Source organism: Chaetura pelagica, unplaced genomic scaffold (assembly GCF_000747805.2).
Source record: "Chaetura pelagica isolate M959 unplaced genomic scaffold, ChaPel_1.0 scaffold531, whole genome shotgun sequence".
Classification (NCBI taxonomy): Eukaryota; Metazoa; Chordata; class Aves; order Apodiformes; family Apodidae; genus Chaetura; species Chaetura pelagica.
In genome coordinates, this window is record NW_009952362.1 from 1,020,582 (window position 1) to 1,038,365 (window position 17,784).

Sequence of the window (17,784 nt, forward strand, 5' to 3'; positions counted from 1 at the left end):
TTAGTTAGAAATAGCCTTCAGAAACAAGTTTTGTGTTCCTGTCTGCAAGACTGAGTCATGTCTCAGATTGATGGTGTTAAGCACATGTCCATCTAATGCTCTTCATACAGAACAGGAAATGTGGCCTGCGGTCAAACAGAAAAAGAAAGCAATGGTGTTTGGCAGCAGTGTTGAGGTGTTAAGGTCACCTCTACCTGAGCCATTATTGTACAAAAACTTTCAGTTAAATTACAGTAATTCAGAAGTCAGAGATCTCAAGACAGGCAGTCTTTACCCATCACAAACCAATGTTCCAGAGATGTACCATAAGAACATTAAAGACTAGTTTTCAATATTAAATGCTTCTGGACTTTATATTCCTGACCTGACAGATAACCCTGGGATGACTACAACATAAATTTCTATAAAAGTTTGAATATGTTGCAATTGAACATATTTCTTTACCACCTGAACTAAAGAAATGACTGCTTTATTTTTGGTGTGGTAGTGCATTTTTGAACACAGGATGTATTAGATCCTATTTCCAAGGCTTTGTAATTTTTCTAGGACCTTCTTGAGACAGGGAGAACAAGAGTTTTCTCAGAGGTCTGTTCCTCTGTGTGGGATTAGAAGCAAGTCATTATCTGCCAAATGAGGGTTGCGATCTTTGCCTTGCTTTCTAATGTTCAGGGAACAGTTTGGTTGTTTTCTCATAAGAAAACTTGTTGCATTTGTAATATATGTAGTCATACTGACTCAGGGTCAGGGGTTAGTCTAAGCCAACAGCCTCCATAACTGGATCTACAGAGGAGCACAGTAGCAGAGCCAACCCTTAATGATGCTTCCAGCAGACTCCAACTTTCTGTCTGCTTAGAATGTGTTGTTGTGTGACTAAAAGCATTTGCTTCTGATAGGTAACTCAGTAGTCATTGCTTTACATGAAGTACCCTCAGCAAAGAGGACATCATGACTGTGACCAAGTGTTTATATCAAACCATGTAGGAGCCAAGGCAGAAGTGCATGTTAGTCAAGCATAGGTGTTACCAGCAGTAGGTACATCAGGCTGGGGCAATTTGAGCCCTGGAAGAGTGAAAGGTGAGCCACTTACTGAAAGAGCTTTAAGTAATTTATTAATAATTTATAACTGTATTTTTCAACCCAAATGCAACTATTTTAATTGTGTCTTATCTTGTGAAAGGTTCTTCAGGTGAAAAACACACATTATGTGCCTGTATTTAGATGTCAGGAAACTTTGGGTCACAGGTTCACTTTCCATAGGAGCTGAGAGCCCTATGTTCTTTTGCCTGCTTTGCATCCTTTTAGATATTCTACTTTTCCACTAAGACTCATGAAATGGCATGTACAGCAATATAAGTGCCCTACCCACTCTATTAAATGAGTAGTGATTTAGAGCTGTTATCAATACGCTCCAACAGATTTTGTCCAAAATTGTACCCTTAGGGTATTTGGAATTTGCTTCATATTGCCTCAGTAGGCACCAGTTTTATAGGCAGGAGTGAAATAGATTAAAGGGTACATGTGTATCTATTAGTTCTCAGGCTGAGACATTGTACAGTAAGTTTCATCCTGGAGAAAAGAGGGACAGGTAATTGAAAAGCCTAGAGAACTTTAGCTAAGCTAATGAAGCATGCTGTTCCTCAGAAATTGAAATGCTATTTAGATAGATAAGCATGGAAGCAGAACAGCATACAAATGCACAGGTGGATGGGAAGATACATACATTTAAATAAATAGATTTGGGGCAGATAAGCTTTTTCCATGCTGTCGTACTTCCAGCTTTCTGTCTTTCGTCTATGGTCAGCTTCCTATTCTGGCAGGTGAGCATTGTGAGTCAGGTGGAAGTGTCTTGGTAGGTGCTGTGAGAGGCAGATATTGAGGGAGTGGTGGTTGCCAAACTTTGGCTTTCCATACTAGAGATTTGAGTTTGGTGACCCATTCTTTGCAATGCGTACTACACTGGCCTCCTTTGGTAGGATCTCAGATGGTGTCCTTGATGCTACCTACTTGGGTTCAGTTTCCAGCAATACCCTCTCAAACAATTCCAGATACTCAGATGTATGTGCGCATGCACACATGTGCAACTCCTCCAAACTTTCCTCTCCTGGAAAATATAGCAATCTTCTTTTTTTATGCTCAGTTTAAAATGAGAAGTACTTCCTGCTATTCAGAGAAGAAGTTTGCACCATTATTATCTCTTTGGTAATGTCCATCGAGAGTAATGTGTCAGCTTTCACAGCCCAGGTACCTTGCAGAATTACAGAGAATTCTGTAATGACCCTGCTGAGAGACGATCAAATAATTTTACAGGAAATAAACCTTTGTGCTTCTCTGTTTGTTCTTCCTTTGCTGGTGTAATTTGGATCTGAAATTCTGGGTAGAAATTGTGCAGAAGCAGTTTTGTGGAGCATCTGGGGGCAGAGAAACTTGGTTGCTTTCAGAACTGTTCACGAGCAGCAGCTCTGGGAGTTGGATGCTGACAGTTGGATGTTGACAGTCTGCAGGTTGCCTGTCTTTACTGCTGCAGAAGCAGCTGGGCATCATCCCCTCCTCTGGCTATTTTCTGCACTGTTGTGGCACAGACTCTCAAGGTGGTGTCAGGGCTGGAAAGCCAGGAGAGGACTGAGGTCCCTGGGATCCCGGTAGGATCTCGCTACCAGGGCCCATCCCACCACCCCAGCCAGGGGTGGGACAGCCCAGTCTGGGACATCAGGAACCTCACTGAGACTAGGACATCAACCTGTTTGCCAGGCCCATGGCTGGGCAGGGTCCTGGCAGATCTGGAGCCTGGCACTTCTGTGGTGTCAGTAGGGCTCCTAGGCTATTGATGGATTGAGAGAAGGCCATGAGGGAGGCTAGGAAGGGTCACTAAGGCATAAGCCACCAGACTTCTGACTGAGTCTGTCTGCTGGTGTGGTGAATTAAACTGTTGGTTCACCTACTCCTTTGTAGTTATCAGAGATAGAGAGGTTGCTGGGGTGTAGCTGAGAGCAAGGTTTACTAGCCTTTTCTGCTAATCTAAAACCTGTGGTACTGTCTTTGATTCAACCAAGGCCCTGTCAGGTAGGTTAGGATATGCATGATCTTTGATAAAAGCAGAAGGTAAGGCACACAGGGGTTGAGGGTAAGGATAAATGATCAAAAGCCACTGAATTACCTTGGCTTGTCACTCACAGTGTGAACACCCTCAGCCTCTAAGAAGGGAAATGCTTTAATTTAAACTGACATATAACTTTGTTTTACAACTGTAACAAGCAGAGAGCACACAGACTAACCACTGACTGGCTCAGTTTGGCCTCCTTCCTCCACCTCTGTAAAATGGAGACCACCTCCAAGATGGCATGCAAAGAAGTACTATATGTGGCTAGAGAGACTGTAGGTAACGCCATATGGTATTGATACACACTTGGGTTGAAACATTCCGTGGTGTTGACAGCAATGTTTATGCATTCAGGCCAGGGCTGCTAATGCTCTGAGTGCTGTCTCATACCAGGTGTTATTGTAGATCCAGAAACAGGACTTGACAATTCCCCTTGATCCCTTGAAGTCTGATGTACATCTGGATCAAGTATATCTATGCTCATATTGCTAGCATTTATACTCTCTGAGGTTTTGATCTTTCAAAGTACGTGAAGAGTATGAATTAGTGGGCAGGGAAATGGTAAAGACTGGTGCTTGTCTATAAATGTTAGCTGCTGGAGCTTTCAGATCTTAGCCAACATTTAATTGGTGCAGTTCTTCTAGCGTAAGTATTTTTATGTGTATAATTCTTGTCTGCTTCTATTCCAGGGTAAGTTTTGATGAGGGAAGATCCTGGAGTAAATACAGTTTCACATCAACATCACTTTTTGTGGATGGATCCCTTGTAGACCCTGGCATAGAGACCCAGATAATGACGTAAGTATAGCTGTTCTTTTTCTAAAATGTGATTGCAGAAGGGGTGCTTGGTGATCCCCAAGTGCATGGTGAGCCTCACGGTGTGCAGTGCAGCGTTGTGTAGCTGAACATGTCGTGTTGTATGAAGGCATGGTGTTGTTTTGTTGTTTTTGCAGATGGTTACAGATCAAGGTGAAGTGTCCATGCATCACATGGCAAACACTGTGGAGCCACAATCTTCCCAGTGGTGGCAGAGGGTATAATGAGGAGAGATGATCTCAAGCCACAGCTTGGGAGTTCAGATGGGACAGTAGGAAAAATTTCTTCTCTGGCAGATGGTGTAGCCCTGGTCAGGTTACCGAGAAGTTGTGTTATCACCATCCCTGGAAGTTTTCAAGCCTTGGCTAGATGAAGCCACATCTGCCCTGATCATCTGCTGGTGACAGTCTGTCTTGGACTAAAAGCTTGAACTAGTGACATCCTGAGGTCTCTTCTCATAACTGCTGCTGAGATTGTGATCTCTAGATCTGATGGCTGAGGGACTGTAGTGCTCTTCAGAGGACAGAGATCTGTGTGGTTGCACCTAATGTCAGTTCTGGGCTTGGTCCAACTGTGAAGCTTGACTGTCTTTTGAGATATTGTTGCTGGGTATGAATATCCCCAAACCTTGTTGCTTGCTATCTGCATTGTGGACTGTAAATCTGGTTTCAGCTCAAGCTAAAGGTGTTCTCAGTGTGCATATGCAGAGCCACGCTCATAATAACTTTCCTGGTCTGGGGTGTAGTATGCTATGATTCACCCACACCATTGGAGAAAGAGCCTGGGCTGGCACTGAAGATGCTTAGAACTTCCTTTTCCTAGGAGTGCTGAAGTGCTGGGTAAGACTGGTGGAACTGGTGGTGTACTGTTGGCCCAAAAACTGGCCAGGATCTGAGTTCAACAACCAGAGGAGAGAGGGAACTTTTTTTAAATTCAAAGGCAACTTCAAAGAGTTGTCTAAGCTTTGCACAAAGCAGATCAGAGCACTCTGTCCTGGGTTTCTGAACAAAGTAAGGACTAGATACATTGTCACTTGATGAGATGCTTCCTACAAGTCTTTTCTCTGAACTGGCTGTAACAGCTTTCTGAAAAGGATCAGAAAGCAAGGTGTCTAAGATACCTTAGACTGAGACATTCTTGCAAACTCTTATCTGCAGAGGCATGAAGGAGTGCCTTTGGTTAATCACATCAAACACTGTTGCAGCCCTCCAACTCAGGGGCAAGAGTTATACTATAAATTTTGCCTTGAAGTGGGTGTGCTTTTCCTGCTTTCTGCACCTGCACCTGAAGCTCCTGCAGATTTTCACTACTTGCAGCTATTCAAGCCCAGTGTATTTTCTTCTAGACATCAATCCATCTGCCTACTTACGTGGCAGAAATGCAGAGGTGGATTTCATTGCAGGTTTCACAGGTAGTGACAGAGAGAAGACTGCTGAGTATGCTTGTCACCAGTTTCTGAGGAAGCTTGGATCAGATAACAATTGTGTATCGGACATTTTTGCTTGTGAATTGAATTTATTCCAACTGGGTTGCTTGATCTCTGTTTCTATGCCTTTCAAAAACCAGACCTACCAGCAGCTTTTAGAAACAGAAGTGACTCTATGGTGAGGAGAGGCCTGTACCTGCAGCAGAGCTCAGCTTAGCTGCAAGACAGGGAGTGGGGGGAAATCCCCTTCTTGCAAATTTGAGCTGGCATCTTTGCCATCTATGCCATGACAGATGAAATGTGCTGTAGTCTTGGGAAGGCGTAGCCAACTCCTGTATAGTCCATCTGTGTATCTCCTGTGCTGAAGTGTCCTAGGAAGTCCAGGCTTAGGTAATTGTGGTCATCTTTTATGCCTATAAAGCATAGGAGCTGCTTAGGTTTGCTTCCCAGATGGTGCTGGGGCAGAAGGAGACAGCCTCTGAGTCTCTGTCACAGACAGCTGCTGAGATTTTTATCAGAATGAAGGTTGCAGAAATTCTGGTAGGGTTGCTAGTTTTGTCTAGATTTGTCTTTCTCTTCATAGAAGTGGAGTACTTGTTTGTATAGAAGAATATCCGTGCATCTACTTCCTTGCTATCTGCAAATATTGCCCCTATTTTTGCAAGGAGCAAAACACAACAGTGTATCATAAACCCATGAGCCTTTTCACAAGTCTGCTGTGAGCATCCTGTTGGGAAAATATATGCCAGTTCTCAGGTAAATATTAGACCCTGCATTCTGTGCATTCTACAGATTTTTTTCCCAAATGCAGCAATAACATGTCACTTTCTGTGTTGGTTAAGAGAGTGTTTTTCTGTTAAATCCTTTGTGCAATGCACAATGTGAATTGCTTTCCAACCACACACACGTGCAGACACACACACATACAGAGACACAGATCTGAGCTCTAATAAATCTGCACATCAGCACCTTCACTGAAATCAATGGAGCTAATCAGTTTCAACTAGCTGTGGACTTAGCCCATTTACTTTATAAATCAATGCTGTTTTCTTTTGAGATTAAGATGCGTTTAAAATCTAAGGTTATTGTTACTTATTTCTTTGTAGTCTTGTGATGGAGAATGTAGGAAGAGAGTTATCTTGCTGAGTATTATGTATCAGCTTTGTTGAGAGTTGACTCTCCTTTGAAATCTTTGCAGGCGTATTGTTATTGCTTTTGTTATTGGTATTGTTTTTATTATTACTGTCATCATTAGCAATTTTTAAGACTATTCTTAATAGTCTGTAGAAGCCATATAAAGAAATTTCACATGATAATTGCAATAACCATTTAGAAAAATTTCTATCCACAACATTAAAGGAACTGATGGGGAAAGAGACTATTTATAAAGCCCTTATGCAAACCATTTCTATGCAGATCACTTGGGTATTTCTTGCAGTGAGAATTTCAGTGGTCTCGTCTGTATGGACACTGTAAGATCATGCTGAGCTTGTGGAAGCTTTGGCTGAGAAGAAACCTGCATTTCTGTTGCTACTGGCCATTCTCTGAACCAAGATAAAACATTGGTTTGGAGGTATGTGGAATTTGTTTTTGCAAGTAGAAATCCCAATTATTTCAACAAGCTGATGTGAGGAGCACAACAGTTTGGGTTCAGAATATCCCAGCTGAGTATGGGATCAGTGGAAGCTCCTAGAATAGAAGCAGGGCTGAGGCAGAGAGGCCAAGGCTGTGAGCTCATACTTGTGTAGGTTAGTAGCTTTTAAAGGTTTTTTTAAAGGAAAAGGCAAAATATTTCATCTAGTAGTCTTGTCTGATTCCTTTTAGGGAAAGTGTGTTTCATTGATTTGCATTAAAGTGGTCCATGTTCTACCACTTCCAAAAAATAATAATCTAAGGGGAATGTGTATTAAATAGTCATTATGCTCCAACTATTAGTTACATACTGCATTATTAACAATATTATCATAATACTATCTTATTAAAATCAGTATATCAGTAGAATTGCTATTATTCCCAACCTTCATTTTGTGGCACATCCTGTGAGTGGGCTCTCTGGATTGTAGGAAGCAGCAAGAGTTTTAGCACAGAATATCATACCACTTCATGGCTGGTATGTGAGCAGTTGCAGTAGCTGTCTGTCTTGTATGAGCATCCCAGGATTTTTTGATCTTTGGTGCTTCGTGCTGTATATATGTGTCCCAAGACAGCCCTAAAGAACTTACCAGTATGGTAAAATCTGCAGATTTTCATGGTAAGGGCATGATATGGTTCTGAGTATCTGAGAGTACTTTGAATTGGGAGATGTTTTTAGTGATTAATTGAACAAGATATCTTGCAGAGGTCTGCTCCAACCTAAGTTATTATCTGATTTGGTGATTTCATATGGCTATCAGCATGCAGGAATTATTTCCTTAAAAGCATAGCTGAAGTGTTTTGTAGCTTTGTGACACACCGGGAAGTACCACAAGACTGTGTGAGCTGGTCTGACTTGGAGCTACTGCCTAACCAATGGGAATCTACTCTCCCTTCCTCCATTCCTGGCTGATCATCCACTTCTGCAGTACCTTTCACCATGGTTTTGACACTCAGCTCATCTGACAAAATGGTCAGTTCAGCTCCCTTATTGTCACAGCACTTTGAGAGATGTGTACCAAAGCACATCACAGTGTTTGGTGCAGGTGTGAGGAAAACAGCTGGAGAATACAAAGGGTCCTTTAGGGAAACAACTCAAATGCATAAGGGTGATGGGTTAGGCACATTCTTAGGAGACCCAATGAGTGTTTAGAAAGCACTAGTCTTTTTGAAATCTACAGTTTACTAACTTTTGTCCTGTGGCTCTCACTGGCAAGTAGTCCTTTAATGACTGCACTTTCTAATGGGTCCAATCTAACTTCTGACAAGCCATCAGCACAGCATGTTACTTGCTTGAGGTTGTCTACCAGGAAAAAGGAATCAGATTGTATTCTTCTTCTAGCTTACTATGATATATCCAAACAGAAGTAGTATTTGTTTGAGAGAGTTGCTAGTCTGTACCATTCAAATCAGAGACAAGATGTTTCTGGGGGTCCAAAGAAGGGCTGTATGTTGTTTCAGGTTTGACTTATAATTATTACTTTTGTCACTTCATCTCCTGTGCTAAGCATCTCTCCAAACCTACATAAAGAAAAATAACCTTTTTGCTTCACAGCCCTGTAGAGCTTTGCTGTCATTTTAATAGACTCATTATACAAGTGTGTGTGCAGACACTCATTTATAGATGGGGATCATTAAGTTTGTCTGTGCTGATAAATACATAGTTACATAGACACACCTACACATGTGTATATAAATATGTATGTGTTTCTATATATGTATACTTAATTATCCATAAGTATGTGTGTATGAATTTTTGAGCATTAATGTTTTCAGTGAGAGGATTTAATACAAGCTGGTCTGCCAGCATTGCTGTGACTGCTCCCCTTGACTGTGTGTATGTTAGAAAACCTTCCTGGTTGTAAATTAGTAGGTTGTGAGTCCTGGTCCTATCTTATACCACCATGCAGCTTTACCAGAGATGAAGCAGGAGCATTTCTTTCTAGTAGACCCGTAAAATTACTGGCCACCAATAACTGGGTGGGAGAGTAGGGCAGAATGAATAAGTAATGGAAAACGTTGAAAAAAGTGAGATGGAGGCTAGGAGAGGTTTGAGGTGAGAAAGAGTATTAAAAGCACAGGTCATACAGAGTCAGACAAGAGGTTCTTCTAGCTCAGTTCTATGCTCCAGCAGTGGCAAGTAGACGATGTTAAAAATAACTATTAAAAAAAATATAAATTACTCCCTAATACATTTTTCTCAATTACAGAGATTTGCAGATAAGGCAATTTCTTGGCCAAACATAGGAACCTATGTATTTTTTATTAATTCATGATTTTTCCTATTTTTGAGGGTTTTTCCCCCTAAATCTCTTAAAAAATTTAGCAGTGACATTGTTGTGTGGCCAGGAGTTCCATGAGTTAACTCTTATTCTGAAGAATGACTGATGGGAGACATCAGCAGAGCATGTACCAGGTATGAAGGCAACGTGGGCAGATTCTGATTAGCATTGAGCAGTGATTCAGTAGATTAAGTCTGAGAGAGGACCAACAGCTCTCAGGGCCCCAAGGTCCCCCTGGAGTTCAAAATTATATGGGAGCCAAGAGTCATTTTCCTGTCACTTTCTGATAAGATTACTATCATCTTTTGTGCTTAAGCAAGGCAACATTCACTTTCTTCTGCTTAAGTCTTGCTGTCACATTTAAAAGCTGACACAGGAAAGAAAATTACAGGCTGACACAAGGTCCTTGAAAGATTCTGCCCCTTTGATTAGGGGTGGGAAGCTGTGGATCTGCCACCTCTGAGTAGCTGTGCTGAGACACATAAGGTGAAAACAGGGAGGTAATAGAAAATGAAGCCTTTGCTGGGATGTGGTCAGAGGAGCTGGCCCTCTTCCTGCTGGGCCAACCTTTGGTCTCTGTACCTGGCACCCCTGCTAGCAATCTCAGCAAATGAGAGAAGAGGTGAGTGGAAGGCAGAAAGATCAAGAGATTGCTTCTCCTAGGAATTCTAGGTTCTTGTCCAACATACATAAAGAAGGGACACAGTGTTCCTCAGTTCCTGTGGCCTGGCAGAGGCCTTCAAACTCTCCTGCCATCAATCTGGTTTCTTTTTCGCTTCACTCTGATTGAGAAAAAGAGAAAGAAAAAAAAAAGAAAAACAGCAGATTTTCTTCTGCAACTTCTGCTGCTGCTGAGCTCAGTAGAGGATCTGGTGAAGAGGGAATCCGAGGAAAGATTTCACTAGAGGTCTGTAGAAAGCTAAATCCAACTTGCAGCTTCCGGTGCAGAAAACAACAGAGGGATCATGTACAGGGGCTATTGTGGTGAAGGATTCTGAATTCCATACTTATTTATCTTCTTTTGGAAACCAGAGCTGGTCAGCCAGCCTGTGCATGCTCTCAGGCCTCCCAAAACTATCAGCTTTTTGAGAGATTGGAGGGCAGCTTTCAAAACCTGTTTGATCCAAGTTGTGTAGGTACCATTAGATACCTAGAAAGCACTGGTAGGTTTTTATTGTTATCCCCACAGTGGTTTTATCTTGCATTGCAGTTTCCCTTTCGTTTTTTGTTCATTGCAATATCTGTTTATGGTGCAACCAGCTTTATTATCGGCTATGAAATTCACCCCAAGGCTCTGATGTATCCTTGTGAGTTCACTGCACTGTCCTCACTCGTGGGGCTGTGCAAATTGCAGAGTGTAAACCTATATAAGTGCTCTTTGGAATGGGATCCATGGATTAAAATGTATCTGTGAAAATAATGACTGGTCATAGAAAGACAAGTAAAATTTAGAACTTGATGTGAGAACAAAAATGACAGATATGTTTTTCAAGTTAGGAAATGAAAATGATTGAGAGGACATTGGCATTTGCTATGGGAGTTGCATTCCTCTACCATCTGATCTAATTTCAAAACCTTCTGGTAGTAGTGAATAGCTGGGACTTTGCAAGAAAATGATCAATCTGCTAATGCCATCAAGTGACTTTAAAATGGACAAGAAAATGTGTGTTATAGGAATTCCCATTTTATCCCAGCAGATGATCAGTTTATACCCTGGAGTAAGACAGTTGATTACCCATATCATTTTCTTCATTTGCAAGACTGAAAAACATTATTAATGATCACAGATTAATCAGTGTCACTTCCTCCTCCCATCTCCCTCCCTGCCAGAGGAGTATTTTATTCATTAGCCTTTGGATTGCTGCATGAACTCACCTGAGCAGCCCACAGAGACAAAATATTGATTGTGCTGCTGATAGTTGCAGTATGAGCTGAGGTCTTTCTGTGACACCTGAATAGACAAAGCAGGTGGTGAGAATATCTGCTTACAGTAATCTTTCTCAGACAGCATTGTGTGATTTATTGGGCCTTAGGAGAAGGATGTTTGGACCTGAGATCTGTTCCCAGCAGTCGTGCCATGTCTGCAGAAGATTCCTGGCAGAAACAATAACATTGGGCTCTGTGGCATGTATTTTCTATCTTTAACTTTCTGGGGCAAATGTTACTCTCCTTGGAGTGCTATTTATGGACAGTAGGTCAAATATTATGCTAAAGAAATCAACATTTTTAGTTGTATTCTGCAGGTAGGGAAATTGAGGCAGAACAAGGGTTGTGCTCATGGCCACTCAGCAGCCTGTCATGGGGAGAGCCTGGCATTCAAACAGGTCCCCTGAGTCCCAGATAAGTACTTCTGTGCAGACTTCTCCTATTCCTTAGGGGGAGGGAGATGCTGAGTCATGTCTGCAGTGCTCAGGTGAGGTGATGGAGAGCGTGTGCAGGGAAAAGGACTAGAGAAAGTTGTGCTGGCTGGAGGCTTTTATTCACTAAAAAAGCTTTTACAGAAGAAGCCAGAATGAGCAGCAGGCTAATACTTGATTTCTTTTCCGTAAGTAAAAGTACAAAGGTTGCCTGATGACAATAAAATCCAGATATTCTCATCTAGAGGCTAGAGGGTTTTGTTAGTTGTGCTTTTGTGAGGACAGATGGATTATAGATCCTGTGCTGTCCTCTTGCTAGCGGCTGGGCTGGGCTGTATGAAGCTCTCAGGCCAGGTGTGGGTGCCCAGCCAGGGCCAGGGTGCTGTACACACATACATTCCTCAGAGAGACGGAGAACCATATGGCCTCATTACCTTTTCAGCTCAGCCTTCACGGGGCTTTTCTGGGAGCTGGGAAGGCTCAGTGATGGGCTGGCTGCAGAGTTCACCCTAACAGATTTTTCATCATTTGGCTACAGTGAGCGAAGAAAAGTTCTCTAGAGCAGCCATACTATAGTCTGAGGCATCTCACATAGTTTAGGTAGTGCTAGAAGCCTTTATTTCTGAGGAGAGCTTGTCCTAATTTGATCATTGTACATAGTTTTTGTGTTTCATGATCCTTTTTACTCAAATCTGTGACTATTTCCCCACTATAATTAGTCAGCCACCTCCTCATGCCATTGCCCAGACAGGTACAGATGTCATCATCCCCTCTTCTGGACATTCTTCTCTCTGATACCCCATGCCACACAAAGTTTGTCACCCTGATCCACCACGAACTGTCCCCCTCACATGTGTTTGGATCTTTCATGTTCTGAGAAATGGCTTACACATCTGGTTAGAAATGTGCTGATTCACAGGATGAACAATGGAAACAACTGGATATGCTGTATTATCCAGCTTCTGACAACAGGGAAGCACCTGCATCTGTTGGCACCATAGACCCATTAGTGGAACGTTGCTGATACCTGCCAGTATCTTTTCCAGAAGAGGCAGGCAGCATATTTGGGTTTCAAAGCTGTCAGAAACTGTTTGTCTTTCACAGGTGCTTAGAAGAAGAGAGAGAACTCTACTGAAAAACAGCATTAAAAATTAATGTGCTTTCCCATGCCCCTTCCCAGGTGTCTCACACTCCCTTTCATGTTTCTGGGACTTCTTTTGAAGCAATTGTCATGTAAAGTGGTTTGGAAACATTGGCAATAAATTTTTTAGAGACCAGATTTCAAAAGGTTTGGTTTGTCATTCAGTAAGTTTTTATTTTGATACAACTTGTTATTTAAGTAAAAAAAAAAACACACACACACACACAAAAAACCAACCAAAACTAAATGCCAGCTTCCCTTTTGCCTTGTGCATTTTTTGTGTAGCTAATGGAGAAATGGGCTGCTTTGTGATTATACATTCTGCAGGTCATTTACTAATTGCACTTGGTATTACTTACTAACTAAAAGATCGTGCTGTACCATGTCATTTGCAGTGGTTTTCCTATTCTGCTGGTACTTTAAAGGAAGTGCCCATTGAGCTGATGCATAATCCAGAGACTGTTTTCCAAAGCTGAGGGAAAAGAGTTTACCATGACTGTACTGCAGAATTTTTATTGCAAGATATATTTTTTTTTTCTCTGTATTCACAGAATCTCTGTCCCTGTCCCATCCACCCCTCCTAACCTGGAATCCAACAATGGTTCAGCTTTCCATGACCAGTTCAATATGGATTGCTACTCAGTCAGTTTGGCCACTCTGAATTTCTTTTCTGTGGAGAATCTCCGTGTCATGACATGCAGTTTCACTTGGAGGTGGAAAAAAACCACTTCCTTCAGTTTTCATCTGCATCGCAAATTCCATGAAATTCTCATTTGACCCATCCCCTTAGGAAACAGAGAACAGACAAAAATTTTCTTGAACAAATTTGTCATCATGCAAGCTGCTATCTGCTGTCTGTACATTCTTGGTAGTTTCACTGCTGCTGTTTTCATTCCCTCTGAATAGCTGCAGTAGAACAAGGCCTTGTATCTCAGATGGTCAATGGGAATGACATCAATTTGCACCAGTCTGCATCCAAACGAGTGGTGTATTTTATTTGGAAGGAAATGCAGGTCTTCTTTCTAGAAAAAAAAAATTGCAATTTTTCTTACTCTCTATCCACAGATAGAGAGTACACCAGCCCTGAATCATCACCCAGTTTCCCTCAGGCTACCGCTCCTAGTTAACAGGTCAGCCAAAAGCAACTGAATTAAAAGCTCCAAAGTGGCTCCTAAACACCATATTTATTGTTTGGGGAAAAAAGTAGATAGTTTTTTTTGTTGTTGTTGGCAATTGCCTCTCTTTCCAGTGCCATCTTTTGTCTTTTGTGTTTCCTTTGTTTCCAGTCTCTTGCTTCCTGCATCATCTTGCCAGTCATGAGACTGTGTAACTCTTGCTCTCCCTCTTCCATTCCATAATTGCTGAGCTGTGTCTCTTTCAATTAGGTTCTGCTTCCCTGTCTCAGCCCCTTTCCATCCAATTTCCATGTAACCAGTGACCTCCTTTTAATGCTAATTCAATCTAAATCCTAATAAAAAACAATTGGAAGGTTACGCAGCCCATTTGATTTTCTCTAAAGCAATGATTTATGTTTAAATCATGGGGAGATGGCTCATCTCTCACTCCTCATTCATAAAACCTAACCCTGCTGGCACAATTTGCAGCTGTTCCATTGCTGCTTGTGTGTTTTTGGCCCTAAGAGCTCAGCCTGCACATAGCAGCTAGTCTTGCTTTACTGCTACGTTCTTATACACAGATGGCTTCAGATCCAGATTTTGTAACAGACTTTTTTTTTTTTCAATCATCAGCATTTTCTTTTATTGTCTCAAAAGCTATAAATGTCAACAAGTGCGGGAGGTACATTTATGTATAAAGTCCTTCCCTAAGTGTGTGTGCACTGAGCCAGGAGCTCTAGAATATGCTCATTGGTTTCCCAGGTAATGTAGGAGCAGGGGAGTCTGGCTAGTGGGGAGAAAAATCCAAACCAAATCAAGGCAGTTATGGAAGTGAGGGAACCTTGTACAGAGATAGAGTTGATTCTCAATGAGACCTATTATGTTTGGCTGGAGAATGGCTGCTTCTGGTAGGCCATCCACTCACCTCTGCTCTGTGTTACCCAGTGCTCTGGATTAGAGGAAATGGCAGCAACTGTTTGTGTTGCCTCCATGTATTCATGCCAGGTTGATGCTGAATTAATCATTTCTCATGCAGCCTGAAGCACTGGGGTATAAAGTACAACAACCACCAGCAAACCCCAACTCAGATCTGGCTAGGATGCTTAGCTCCATGTCAGTGCTGGTTGTATAAGTGCCAGAATAAGACTTGCAGAAGAGCTCTATTCTCCAGATTTGCCAAGAGCCAAAATGAAAATGAAGAGCTTAGACATATGCGAGCTTTACCTGGCAACTGCTCAGGACACATCTATGTGTCATGCCCAAAAGTTAAATGGTTTTAGAATTGATGAGAGCAGACCAGCCAAATTTCAATAGCTCTGCTCCTTGACTTTTGCACTGGTAGGGTCTAAGCTGATGCTGCATGGACCTGACCAGGGTGACTTGTGGTCAGCCCACCTGATACCTATCCTAGCTGCTTATGGAGAACTTTCCAAACTGTGCACTGCTACTACACTGAAGGTGTCTTGACCAAGCCCTGCTCATGAAATGGCGCTGGTGAGACTTGCTGGGAAGAGAGATTGGCCTTGGCTACTTACTTAGCTCTTAACATTGCAGCAGTAGCAACATGTGCTTCTATTTGCTGGACATCAAAGAGAGAGCAAGTACCTTCAGTTGTGGTGAATTAACCACTTAGTGCTTCTACAGCTGTGATACCCCAGATCTGGGGCTCCCATTGGTTTTGCTGAGATTACTTCATCTTCTCCAGGGGACAAGAAAAAAACCCACCATACCAGTTTCCCTTCCAGGAGGTGGTTCTTCCAGACAGTGCTTCATAGCACCTCATGGGACCTCCCATTAAACAGTTACTTCTGGCACTACCTGTTAGAGACATAGATGTAAATAAAGAAGAATTTTAACTAGAATCAGAGGGTACTCTGGTGGCACTATTTCCCTCTCTCCATTCCCACAATAGAAGTGCAGATTCAGGTCAGCTGAAACATTTACTGATTTGGGTGATTTTACTATTGGGGTTTTTTTGCTAGCTAAGACACTTCCTCTGCAGGCAGTTTTCTTTTACAATAAAAGGGGGGAAAAAAGCAAGATTGTTTTCAGGCTTTTTTAAATGAAAGTCTATTTATGATGACACTGCATTTAGCTTTTCCTTCAGCATTCTCAATTAAAGGATATATTTGTATCTCTATCTAGTTTTCTGTTGACCCATCCATCTATCTGCTTGCGTAGTTCATCTCAAAAGGTGCTATCTTATTTTTTTGTTTGTTTGTTTTTAGATGTTTTAAATGCTTAAAACTTAAACACTGTATTCTAATAGGGCCTAATTGTGTTAAAAATCTGACTTCAGTGGCCCCCAGGGTACTTTGTGAGAAGCAAAATTAGATACCTTTTCATCATTCTCATCTCCTTGATGTCCAGTGAAGGAAAAATGCTTTAGAAAAGAGGGTACATTTGATGTAGTGAAGATGACCTTATCAGCTGCTTCCTTCCTTTGTATCTTCAGCCATCTGTCTCACTGATGGGCACAGCTGAGGACAAGAGGTGTTACCTGAGACTTTGACCGTTATCTCCTGTTACCAAAGGAGCTAGGCTGACTAGTGAAGATAAAAGTCCTCCATCTATATCCAGACCAGCCAAGGACAGACACCTTCAATGCATGCTTACTCTGTATAATGTTCTGCCAGTTTACTTCAGATATGATAGAAGGGGACTTGTTTTAGGCATGAGAAGACATTTCTATTTCCACACTTGGGCAGCTCGTCTGAAACTGTCAGCAGGGATGGATCCAGATGGATACAGCGGATGCCTTTCCTGTGAGCCATACAGGAACTAATACTTGAGAAGATCTATTTCTCATACCCCAGGCAGGGACAGAGATGGAATCTATGGACCAGAGATGGATGAGATGTTGTCTTGTGACCCTCAATTCGTTCTGTTGACCTGTCAGGAATGAGCAGTACTGAATTACATAAAAAGCAAAACTATTGGCAATGCAAGGAATGATAAGGCAAAAGCAATGCAATTTGACAAAAGAACACTGTAAATGTAATAAGGCTTTTAAGAGGTTTCTGTACCAAGGTTATCTAGTCAGTATATACTACACTTGTAAGTTAATGTGTATTTAAAAAATTAATGAAAGTTATAATGATTACCAGTCAGCAGCATTACCGGTCACCCTTTCAAAAAATTCCAAAAAGGAATCTGTAAATATTTCAGAATTGCTTTCCAAATTCCTAGTATTTTTTTTTTCAAATTAATGTCATCCATCATTGGCAATAGAAGCCCTGTCTTATATCTCTAAAGAAGGGAGTGGGAAGTATTTTCTGCCTTCTTAGCAATGGTTTCACTGTGAGTTATAGATAGAGACGGTTGAGAAGATGCTGTCCTATTAGCTACAATTTTATGTGGAGTTTTAACTGCTTACTCGGAGGGACAGAATAAAATCTATCCTGTCTAAAGCTTGTAAATTACCATTCCATGGCTGAGGTTGGAGAACCTTTGTTAAATTGAGCTTAGTCAGAAAACTGCCTCTGTCTAAATGCCATCTGGGCTCTTGTATTTATTGTTTCTCAAGGACTTCCAGAACAGAATGCTTAGATGGAAAAAAATCAAAACATTCTTTTTGTGTCTCTTTGCCAGAGTTGGACCTTGAAAACCCAGCTCTCTTCTTTTGTCTTCTACTCTTGCAACAAGCAATTAAGAGCTTTCAGTTAGAACATTCTAGACAATGTTATTGAGGCAAAATTCATAGTATATTGTCCCCTTTTCCCCTATGTCCTCTTGATAGTTTAGCTATACTTATTTTAAAAATCCACCTCCCTAATTTAGTGAGCAGAAATAGAAAATGAGAAACAGGTACATGGAAATCAGTTAAGAGAAATGAGATGGTATGTTCAAAGAAATGGGAGGACTCATCAGTTCAGTTGGGAAAAATTAACTCCCACCCCTCCCTTTTTCCAGCTCTTTC

General features: G+C 41.6%; 1 protein-coding gene across 1 annotated transcript in view; it reads left to right on the forward strand.

Moving 5' to 3' along the window:
* The window catches only part of SORCS3 (sortilin-related VPS10 domain containing receptor 3), a 275,728-nt gene that overhangs the window by 221,725 nt on the left and 36,219 nt on the right, over nucleotides 1–17,784 (forward strand). Inside the window, exon 15 of the mRNA XM_010007928.1 lies at nucleotides 3,787–3,894. Coding sequence (XP_010006230.1) covers nucleotides 3,787–3,894 — 108 coding nt within the window. The remainder of the gene's footprint in view (nucleotides 1–3,786; nucleotides 3,895–17,784) is intronic.